The 11,992-nt window shown below is 41.5% G+C and overlaps 1 protein-coding gene across 1 annotated transcript; it reads left to right on the forward strand.

Annotated features, from left to right (window-relative positions):
* Window positions 1–764: 764 nt before the first annotated feature.
* LOC110835479 (ionotropic receptor 84a) lies at window positions 765–11,511 on the forward strand. Its single transcript, XM_087358149.1, has 12 exons — window positions 765–823; window positions 1,318–1,460; window positions 1,566–1,717; window positions 2,399–2,534; window positions 5,427–5,671; window positions 5,753–5,868; window positions 8,766–8,933; window positions 9,331–9,542; window positions 9,627–9,835; window positions 10,087–10,364; window positions 10,533–10,730; window positions 11,353–11,511. The coding sequence occupies exons 2-12, from the start codon at window positions 1,322–1,324 to the stop codon at window positions 11,375–11,377; spliced, it is 1,878 nt and encodes a 625-aa protein (XP_087214275.1). The 5' UTR covers window positions 765–823; window positions 1,318–1,321; the 3' UTR covers window positions 11,378–11,511.
* The last annotated feature ends 481 nt before the right edge of the window (window positions 11,512–11,992 follow it).

Genomic DNA, 11,992 nt, shown 5'->3' on the forward strand with positions numbered 1-11,992 from the left:
ATTCATTCTCCCGACCTCATCTCCCCTTTGCCTAGGGTTTTGCCAATGACCGATGGTCTAGTAATTAGCGTCCTAGCCTAGTAATTAAAAGGTCCCGGTTTCGAATACAACCGGTCACACTAATATAAAAGGAAAAAAGGTTGTAATAAAATTATCAGTGTAATGAGAGAAGATTTCCTGTAAAGTAAACTCCCGAAGCGTCGTGTAGGGTCTTATATAAAATACATCTGAAACTGGACAATGCAAAACTAAATACTGTATTCATTCATCTTGTGCTCCACAGTTGGCATGCTGTTATGTGTATGCGTACCTTTCGTCACTTATGAAGCAGCTACGGGAAGGTAAGGCATTATGAGCCGAATTTCTTTCTCTCCTAAGCGACTGCCAGATTTTTCGACAAGTGCTCTGCACCTTAGGATTTGGCTAGTTAAAACAGGCTATTTGTTTCACACCCAAAAAGAATTCTTGGCCTGCTAATGCATTATTCTAACTCAGTTATTTTGCCTGAAAATAACAATTAAAGATCATTAACATTAGAAAGTTTATCTTTTATTGAGGCGTCAGTCTGCTACAACTGCGTCGTGACTAGTGAAGCACTGCTGATTATGTAACGTGTGAAGCAGTCGGCATTTGGGAGCTACTAATTTAAGCATGAAACATACATTTTCGTTCAGTAAGAACTAAGAGCCGCCATGACAATTAGGAGCACGAACTTTTAGTTTTGTTTTCTCACATTAATTGAAACTGGGAGAGTTTCACAGGAAGCCCAGCTTGTAGCGCATTTCACCTCGCAGATCCATCTTCAAGAGGCTGTCACTGTTGCGTACGTATTATCTGAGGGTGACGTTCTGGTTGATTTCTAAGTACCTCGTAAGTATTCCCGTTCGGGAAATTGGAAAGTCAAACCTTTCACTTCCGAAACACAGCAAACAAATTTTATCAAAGTTGATATTCCTGTTTTGCATTCGGGAGGTCTCGGGTTCAAATGATGGCAAGGATACAGGCAACGTTCACCGAGGTGCTTTGTGGGTTTTCTTAGTCCTTGCAGTCTATTAAATTAGTGCATGGCCACTTACTTCCTGATCTCTTCCAAGTCATTGCCCATTAATCATTCGAAAATACAAGTCCCGAGTTACTGATAGCTTCCTTAAATAAACTACATATGAATTCACTGAAAGAATTTTTTGCTGGTAGGACTGTTACTGAAAGAAAGTACTTTAATACCTAGTTTCAGAATATTAGTATTTATGTTTGTGACATGCAACTGCATCCCTCAATTTGTAAAATTTTGATGTCCCTTCTGTTTTGTATCGCTAGGGCCATGTTGCTTCTTGTTCTTGCGTCCGCTTTTATGGTATGCCCTGTTGCCGCGGACCTCGACACATTGTCCTTCATCATAGACTTCTTACGATTCCAAAGACCACCTGCTCTTGTGAGCGCTTTTGTGTGCTGGAAACAAGGTATAGGCGATTTATATCATATTTCTACGCATTCAGATGGTTCATCGCAGTGTCTGGACCAATTGAATGCGACCTGCTATTTTATAGCTCATTTCTCTTTCCCAGAATCTGAACGCCGGCTGACGCTACAGCTTTCACGCAATCACGTTTTTCTGTCGACACACTCGTTGGACCGCCTTCGGGTCACACCGACGACCGGCTACGTAACATTCATCTTGGACACACGCTGTGAGGGTGCGATTGGGATTTTACAACAGGTCATATTCACAAATCAACGTTTAAAACTCAGTTCCCACAGACAAAAAACATATTGTATTTCAGTCAGATTAATACAGTTCTTTCACTTCCTACACGTAACCTCAATTTGAATTAATCTTTATCAAACAAAGTTCAAATAACAATGCCTTATTATTTTGCGTTATAATTTGACCTGTAGTTTTGTATGGGTGTGAAATCGAATCACAAATATGAAGGAAAGAACACAGACTGAGGCAAAACTTGATGCTAATAATTAACAGTGAATTTGTTTTAAATCCAGTTCATGTAAGCAGATTGATGCATGTTTCGGCCACACAACTTCTGGCTACACAAAACGTACTATTGAAACTACGTATTTTAAGCCAAATATTATTAGAGTGAACAAAGCAAGGAAGATCAGATGGGCAAGACACGTAGAACGCTCGGGGACCTGAACAAATGAGACGCAGATAAAAGGATAATATTAAAATAAGTAGTTGGGAAACAGGGTTTGGAAATGGGAATCGAATTCGTCTGGCTCATTATAGGATCCTGTGGCGGACTCTTGGAAGTACGCTAATGAACATTCGGGATCATAAATATAAGGGAATTTCTTGACTACTCTATTATTAGCTTCATAAGAAAAATTCTGCTCCATGGAGTCAGTTATTTCCAAATGTTTCGTATTTGCATGTATGCAGGCAAATGAACTACAGATGCTTCGCAGACAGTACAGATGGCTTCTCCTGCAAAGTTCACATTTTGCAACATTAAGTAGCTACGAAAACAAGACATTTCCACAAGCAATGGCCAGGCCCAGAAGTGACGATATAACAGGTGAGAGGTTGCCCGTGAAGGGGTATAGGGGTTTAAAATAATGAATTTCGCTTTCTATAGCTGCAGACATTTTCAAGGCCCCTATTTTCAAAAGCACTTCTTATTACGCTGGCGCACATTTATTGATAACTACACTTCACGCATTACAAACATAAACGTTTAGAACAGTGTTGTTCGAATGCGAGAGTAACCCAATTCCTATGTCTTAATGCTTGAATATCAGATATTCATCGCCCTGATGACGGAGGCAGTATGACCTCTGAAACGTTGGTTAACATCGACCAGACTACACAGCGCAATAACCCAGAAGACAGAAATCTTCATATTCACCGCTGTGAGAACCTAAGTCTTACATGTTATATATGCATATTTTTTTCTTATTGCGTGCTATTCCTAGTCTCATTTCAAACCTTTGTTACTTCCTCAGTACAGTATTATGTAACATGGGATTTATCATACGTTTCATTAAGCATTTTCGTTCACTCACACCTTCGGTCTCTGTGGGGAACCGTATACAATTTTAAGCCTGAATGTAGATTAGTTATTGGCACGAGTGTTCCCATTTGCTTCGTGTGATTTTGCCTCGAGCTTCAAGTCATATACACATATACCTAATTATTACGACTTGGCAGTTCCATACTACGAGGGTCGCTCATTAAGTAATGCCCCACATTTTTTTCCTCAGAACATATTTATTCAAGATGGCTCAAATTTAGTGACAATATAAATCAATGTTTCCTTTACACATACTATTTTTCCACATAGTCCCCATCAACTTGTACGGTTTTACGCCAGCGTGGAACAAGTGCATGCATGCCTTGTCGGTACCAGCTCTTGTCTTGTGCACGTAGCCATGTCCTCACTACTTGAATCACGCTCTCGTCATCTTCAAATCTTGTTCCGCGGATAGCACTTTAAGTGGCCCAAAGAGATGGAAGTCGGAGGGTGCCAGATCTGGACTGTAGGGTGGATGGGGTAGCACCGTCCAACCCAATTTGGTGATTTCTTCCCGGGTTCTCAGACTTGTGTGAGGGCGTGCATTGTCGTGCAGGAGCAAAATTTCTGCTGGATGCTTGTGAGGCCGAACTCGTCGAAAACGCTTCTTGAGGGTTTTCAGGGTCCTGATGTACGCGTCTGAATTGATGGTCGCACCTCTTGGCATCACATCCACAAGAATGACCCCATCACTGTCCCAAAAGACAGTCATCATGACTTTTCCGGCGGAGGGAGTTGTCTTGAATTTCTTCTTTCTCGGTGATTGAGGATGATGCCACTCCATTGACTGCCTTTTTGTCTCTGGCTCAAAGTGGTGTATCCAGGTTTCGTCACCTGTAATGATCCGGGACAGAAAGACCTCTCCCTCAGCATCAAAACGCTCCAACAATTCAGAAGAAATCGTTTTCCTTTGAATCCTGTGGTCTGCTGTGAGACTTCGTGGAACCCATCTTGCGCACACCTTCGAATATGCGAGAGCCAGGATAATTGCAATCACACTTCCATTGCTGACTGAAAGCTGTTGGGCCAATTGTCGAGTTGTGATGCGCCGATCCTCACGAATAATGGCATCCGCGCGGTTCAACATGTCTGGAGTGGTGGCTGTGGCAGGACGCCCAGAGCGCGGCAGATCACGGAGCTCGGTTTCTTCACTTCCTGAAGCTTTAACTCTCTTAGCCCAGCGACCAACGGTGCTCCTATCGACTGCACAGCTTCCATACACAGCACACAAACGTTTATGAATGTTCACCACCGTTTCTTTTTCAGCAACAAGGAATTCAATTACAGCTCGTTGCTTGTAACGAGAGTCGTTCACAGACGCCATTTTAACAGTTCACTACAGCTCCGCTATCGGTTGGAATCATTTGAAACTCCGTACACGAACGCGGGAAACATCAAATCTCAAGCATGTAAAAGTACACTTTTCTATCTTCATTATTGGCTGAGAAAAAAAATGTGGGGCATTACTTAATGAGCGACCCTCGTATATGACTCCTTGGTCTTGACCATCCTAAAACTAAAACGCTTTATTAAAAAAAGAACAAAAACCGCAAAAAACCGCGTGCGAGAACGACAGCAAAGGCTCGCTTATGTAAATGTCTTTCTACAGTGACGGCCCGTCCATGAGAGCTGCAGAGCTGCAGCATCGCCCATAATTTTTCAAAGAATTAAAATAATATTTTGTGTGTTTATGTAATTTGTAACCCTTTATTTCCTCTATATCATTATTTTAATATTGCCCCTTATGTTGTCATTATCCACTAATCGGCTGAACTGACAATAAGTCCAAGGGTGAGGAATCCGAATCATAACGGGGCTATCATCCGGCTGCAAGGATTTCAGCGCGGCTAGCCTGTCAAAAGTAGTGAGCGCTGTGTGAGGTGGAGTGAGGGACAGTTCACTGGTACAGCACGTATCGGAGCTGCAGTCCCCGCAGCCGGCTTATAGTAAATACGCTTGCACGGTACCACGTGTTTTAGACTGGTTTCTGTATCACAATGTTTCGTTAATGAGTGTTCAATAATTCTGTGTGCTGACTGTTTTTTGTTCTGATAATGATAATGAGGAAACGAAGTGTATCATAGTTAGAGCAAATTAATTTTTCTAAATTATTTTTGAGTGAAAAAAGTGATGTATAAAATCATGGCAGCACTCTTCCGGACTTAGAAACGTCGAGCACGTATGGGTTTTCTCCTGATGTAAATTTACTTCTAATTTATTTAAAATGTTATGTGCTGAAAAACTATTCTGTTTTCCCCCCTTGCGCAGCACTACCACTGCCCTGACTCATGAGCCGCCACTGGCTTTCTAACTCATTGTTTGCTATTATTGGTCGGTTATCCGACTATCTGTTGTCATCCGCTACGGGAAATGATGAATAGTCAATTCCATTGACAGATGAACTGGAATCCATTCTGGAGCACTTGAACATCCTACTGGACAGTGACGTAATAATTGGAAAACGCGTCTCAGAGAAAGTTTTCCTTTTGCTGGAAGTCTACAAACCCAGAGCGTCAGGCGGTCTCGTGAAAAAGATCATTGGGGAGTGGAGCGAGGGACATGGGTTACGAGTGACCACTTCGGCTGTAGTAGCAGTAAGAAGAATGAATTTGCACAAGGCCTTGATCAGGGCTGTCATGGTGGTGAGCGCAGTTGTCAGAATATGAACTTCACTTAATGGCTTAGTTGCTTCCTTCTCTGACTGCGTTACTATTTGCCCCCAGGTGACCGACAACGGTACTTTGAACCACCTGGACGACGACGTTGACAAGCACGTCGACACCTACACGAAGACAAACTACGCGCAGTTCAAGTATGTGACAGAAATCCTCAATGCCAGGTAAACAACATCATAAATTTGTGTGGAGGAAACATGAAGATAAATGTATAAAAATAGAAGAATACACGGATGTTAGTTTCTTGGTACATCAGACCTTGTTCAACTGCAGTGGTTTTATGGAGTACACCGAGGGATAATTATTTGAGAAGCGGGTATGGCTTATCTTAAGGAAGCTTAACAAGTGTTGCCTTGAGGTTCTGAGGAACACATCGAATAACCTGTTTCGATATTCACTATAGAGAATATATTCGAATTGGGTGACTCTAGAGCGTGAAAATAAAGTGATAAAATACTATATCGCGTAGCATGATTTTTTAAATCAAACTAAAGAAAATGAGACATGAAGAGTGTAATGGCCCTACAGTTATGTAATAACAATGAATGCCGAATTTAGAGTTGCTCAACAACTGTCAGATGCGCTTGAACCAAGTGGATAACATTTATACATAAGAGAAGGACCCTGCCTGTCCATCTTCAGATTTAATGTCTGAAACTAATGGGCGGATGGAAGTCTGCACTAAATGTTGGCACAGCTTGAAAGTAAGCCCTGTTTTATACTAAACACACAGTTAACCTTATTGATTTTCTCAGAAACTGTTCACTGTGTTAAAAGTATAGGCCAGAGCTCATTGTGAGTCTCATTTTGAACACACAATCGAATTAATTTATAACGAGGCCTCGACTATTGCGAGCAGAGAAGAGCTGGATGGAAATTATGTACTTATGAGCAACATTTCACGGTTAAAGCGATCACAGTAGCTTAGAGCTTCACGGGTATAACGAGCAAATCTTTAAGCCATTATAACGAGCAGTGGCTGAATTGCCGTACGAGGTATTAAGATTTAATATTGCTTTGCTCGTTTATGATATTTTTCCCCCTATCCCTTTCCACATCCCTGCCGATAACAATATCAAACTTTTTTAACGATATTTACAGTCGACATTCATAGTGTGGTTGGTTCGATTTCCGTTCTCAGAATTTCATTTAGTACTACTCACGAAGCACATACGGGGTGCGATCGGAAAGTTTCAAGACTGTGTCAATAGAGGGCGAACCGGATGTAGTACGAGCTTCTGCCTTTAGGGGGTGCGGCCTACATTCATAGTGAATCAGTGTGCCAGCCGGCATCATCGAATTAGCATTTGTTTCTTAGTTACGGGCGTTTTGGTAGTGCCTTACACCGACCCTCCTGCGATTTCGGAATGGCGTGTGCATCAAATTTTGCCAAAGACTCGCCAAAACGGCTACGGAAACCTATGAAATGCTAAAGCAAGCATTTGGGGAGTCCGCAATGGGTCGTGCACAAACTTTTGTGTGGCATTCACGTTTTAAAAATGGCCGAACCTCTGTCGATGATGACGAGCGTTCTGGACGACCATCTTCGAGCACAACGCCCGAAAATGTTACGAAGATTCGGCAGGCCATTCACGAAGATCGACGTCGTACTATCAACGACCTGTGCGATATTGTTGGGATAGGCTATGGGACCTGTCAGCTGATTCTAAAGGAAGAACTCCACATGCGACGCATCATGACAACGCACCAGCGCACACCGCCCTCAAAGTTCGGCAGTTTTTGGCCTCAAACACCATGGCCGTCATCCCGCACCCTCCTTATTCGCCGGATTTATCTCCGTGTGACTTCTTCCTCTTCCCAAAGATGAAAATTCAGCTAAAGGGAAGGAGATTTTAGACGATAGAAGAGATTCAGGCAGAATCGCAGTTGGTGCTTGACAGGCTGACAAAGAAAGATTTCCAGGGATGCTTCCAGGCTTGGCAGCGGCGCTGGGATCGTTGTGTTCACTGCCAGGGTAACTACTTCAAGGGTGATGGATGAATTTAATACCTGAGATAAGTGTACGGGTTTTTATAGGCGCAGTCAGGAAACTTTCCGATCGCACCTCGTAGTCCTCGTTCCAGTGGTGTAGTGGAAATTTCCCCAGACCCTGCGAGGCGGTTGTGCCGAAGGCCCACTGGGGCTCTCAGGTATCAGGGCAAATATCCCTTTCCTATATTAAGTATGTCTGTGTGTGCGTGTGTGATAAAAGTAGTGAGTAACAGCGAAAGTAACATATGGGTTCAATAACCGAAAAAGAACGAATAACGGTTATAACAAGTTCTTTTCCTCTGTCCCTCTGTTGTAACCGAGTTTGGCTATATTTCGATACGAGACAATTTAAAGACATGCGAAGTAATTCGTTTGAATTGTTTTGATATTGATACGGAAAGAACTATCGGCGTTCATTTGCTATCTATTTCTCTCTATTAGTAGCTGCAGTTATGTGTTGAATAGTAATTGGTCTACATAATATGAATATTATTGAAAAATATATCCAATAGTCGTTAAAAGTAACGGAAAATAAAAGACTCTTTTTATGACAGACCATTGTTTGAAATGAGAATATTATGAATATTAATCAAAAATATATCCAATAGTCGTTAAAAGTAACGGAAAATAAAAGACTCTTTTTATGACAGACCATTGCTTGAAATGAGAATATTTGTAACGTGAAAATTGTTAATTTTTCCAAATTGGTAGAAGCCAATGATTGTTCCAACGTTGTGCCTCCAAGAGAAAGATTTTCTACAACGCGTTATTTGGGAGAGACGGGAGGGAGCGGACCGAAAGACATTGTATTATTTATTACATACATATATATCTCCATGCATGCGTATCACTACATACATAGTTTATTTAACTATATAGCGTCCTATAATGCACTGTAAAAAGTGACCTAATTTTGGGTGGTATCGTGGCTTTTACCTGGAGGGACTGAGGAAAACCAGGAGAAAACTTAGAATAACCGGTCTCCGAGTCGAGATTTAATTCACTTATCTACCGATACGAAGCAGAAGTGGTAACCATTTGGCTGCGATGCTCTGACGTTCAATTACAGCGTGGAAATGGCCATCACGAACACGTGGGGCTACTCTGCCAACGGCTCTTGGACGGGTCTGACAGGTTTCCTGCAGCGGGAAGAAGCGGATATAGGATCGACGGGCATGTTCGTGCTCAAGCAGCGTCTCTCCGTCGTTAACTTCATCGCTGCAACTACCCGCACCAGGTGCGATGCCAGAATAGACCTAGAATCACCGGGGCTGTCATATAATTTGCGTGATAAACTGATACCTGTTTATAGACTGGGTCAGAAAGTGCTTTATTGTACAGAGAACACAAAAATTGGAACTCATCCACGCATTTCGCCTCCTAAACTAATAAATGGATTTCGGCGAAATGTATAGCTGTGGGATGTCTACATTAAAAAACTGCCCAGAAAAAGTAATATTGGTTTAATCGCCAACTTTCTTGGTTGTAATTATGATTTGGCCTGTATTCTGGTCATGAGTCTTTTAAATAAATTTGTTTAGCATTTCCATTCTAATGATTGACAAAAAAGCTGTGAATGCAGCCCTGCTGTTTGATGTGGTACTGCAGTCATAAGCACGCAGTTTTCTTTCCAGGAGTGCTTTTCTGTTCCGTCCTCCACCCCTGTCCTTCGTGATGAACATTTTCACCCTGCCATTCAGTCGTGCAGTGTGGCTGGCTAGTGTGGCCCTTATTGCCGTAATATCCTTCCTACTGTACAGCGCCTTCAGATGGGAGTACCGTGAAAAAGGGGCCATGAACTGGACTGATGTTGTTCTGCTCTCCCTAGGAGCTGTATGCCAGCAAGGTGACTGCCTTCGCGTTATGCATTGTTCCAAGTGTCTTACTTGATATGCTGCATTCCTCAATGGTTCTTTATATTTCATCACAGGGTCGACGCTTGAGGCTCAGGGAATCACTGGTCGTACCGTCACCATCATGCTATATATAGTAGTCATATTCTTGTATACTTCCTACTCTGCCTGCATCGTTGCTTTGCTCCAGTCTACTACAGACTCCATCCAGACTCTTGAAGACCTGTATCACAGTGGTCTGACCCTAGGGGCTGTGGATGTAGTCTACAGTCGTCACTTTTTTTCGGTAAGAAAACTGTGTTGTTTTTGTATATCATGCATTCCGTACAAAACTTCAAAACTGATATTGGATCTGGTTATTGACACTATGGTTGGCTATGATCTTTCTGGACACATTTTCATGCAGTGATTCACATAGTGTAATGTTTCATCAGTAGGAAAAGTGAAGTCCTGAAAACATTGTCAAAAACTTGTATGTATGAAATTCGCTAGTATAACTCATTTACTCACCGCCTGATGAGTTCTGTTCGTTTCCAGACAGCCTCTGACCCCCTGCGGAATGCTATATACACTCAAAAGATCAATCCTTCAGGGAAACCCAGCAATTTCATGTCCCTGCACCAGGGTCTGGAGAGGGTTAGGAGGGGACTCTTTGCTTTCCACCATGAACTCGGACCGGGATACAAGATCATTTCTGACATATTCCTAGAGGAAGAGAAATGTGGTCTGCAGACAATCACCTGCTTTGTGGATTTTGTTGATCCCTGGATATCAGTTAGCAAACAGACTCCATTCAAAGAAATAATGTCCATCGCGTAAGTTTCACGTGCTGCTGTTGCATTTGTTAATTTTTTTATTATATTTTAGCTGATAGCTCAGATACAGACTCTTGTTATATGTACTAGCTTCCTCTTGCACCAAAAACGAAATTACTTGCACATCACTGATTCTTGCATTCACTTCATTAGCTTGATACCCTGCAGGTACCGAATCATTCATGAGCGAGGCCTGCAGGAGCGTGAGAATTTACGCTACTATCACAAGAAGCCTAAGTGTGAAGGTCTGGGATCGAGCTTTGTGAGTGTGGGCATAGTTGACTGCTACCCCGCATTGCTGGTGCTAGTTTATGGGCTGATGTGTTCAGTTACAGTGCTGCTACTGGAGATTCTGACATACAAAAGGTTGGACATTCAGGATTATTTTGTAACAAATTACAGCAAATTTCAAATAATTGTCCATTTTAGCAATTCAGCACTTCAGCAATTGTTTCAATACTATGGCAGAACGCTCCTTTCGGAGCTCCTCGGAGGGGTTGGTTGCTTTTTAAAATCTTGAGTAAGACACTAAACTCGGCATTGTTTTGTTCCACAACAATGCCGAGTTTGTTTATAGTTGACATTGTTGATGACGTAATTTATTGACGACGCCGAAATCACAAATTTTTATAGTAGAGATATCTTCCCATGCTCTTCTGGGTTTCCCGAGCAGCCATTTTCAAAGAGGTATAAAAACAAAAACTGCAATGAACTCATCTCCCTGGCAAAGCCCATCACAAACTATTCTAACCATTAAACAACCTCTATAAACTCTGAAGTTCATTATATACTAACAGTAACATAAATTACCTGCCTCAAGCCTACTCATCCCTTTTGGATTCAAATATTTGTCTGAAAACCTTATTTTTAGATACATGTAATGTATCTTCAAACTGCAGAGTTGATGATCGTGTTTCATGATCAGACAAAATGTCTGATAACATTACTGTTTTATATATCTTACATTGAATTATGCTATTTCTTCCAGGTTTCAGAATAATTTTGGATCGTGAATCTGAACTTCAGCAAGAGAGAGTTTTGCAAGGCATGTAAAATTTTTCACCATCAACTGTCTCAACTTATCAATTTTTCTAATGATACAGAGCAGTAAGAAGACACTTATTAAATTAATTATTTTACAATTTCATCAGCGTCCATAATAAAAATAACTTAGCATAAATTAATTGTAACAGTTATAATTAATTATAATGTCATGTAACTAAATTTTTAGAATTTTAATCCTTTCTCCTTGTGACAAGTAGATCGCTCGTCTAAAGAGTTGTAATACTCTTGGAAGTGCCTGAGGTAAAGTTGTTAATCGGCTTCCTTGGATGTTGTGTAATACGTTTGGGATTGTTCAGGATTCGCGGATAAGTTAAAATAACTAGGTATTCCAATTGTAGAAGATAGTCAGTTCGTATTTTCTAATAAGAAGAGTTTTATTCAAACTCAAGACAAGAACAAAGGTGTACAGAAAATATGAACAGCAGGTTACACGAAGTTGACGTTATGACTTCTTGACCACCTTCTGATGCTGTGCCTTGGGGTCACAAGCTTATATACATCAAACGAGATGGGTGAACAGTCAGGTCAAGAGGTATGTCATTCTACTCAAACGCAACAAAAAA

The sequence above is a fragment of the Zootermopsis nevadensis genome, unplaced genomic scaffold (genome assembly GCF_977971745.1).
Source record: "Zootermopsis nevadensis isolate Lab colony 2312 unplaced genomic scaffold, Znev_1.0 Znev_ptg000029l, whole genome shotgun sequence".
Taxonomy (NCBI): Eukaryota; Metazoa; Arthropoda; class Insecta; order Blattodea; family Termopsidae; genus Zootermopsis; species Zootermopsis nevadensis.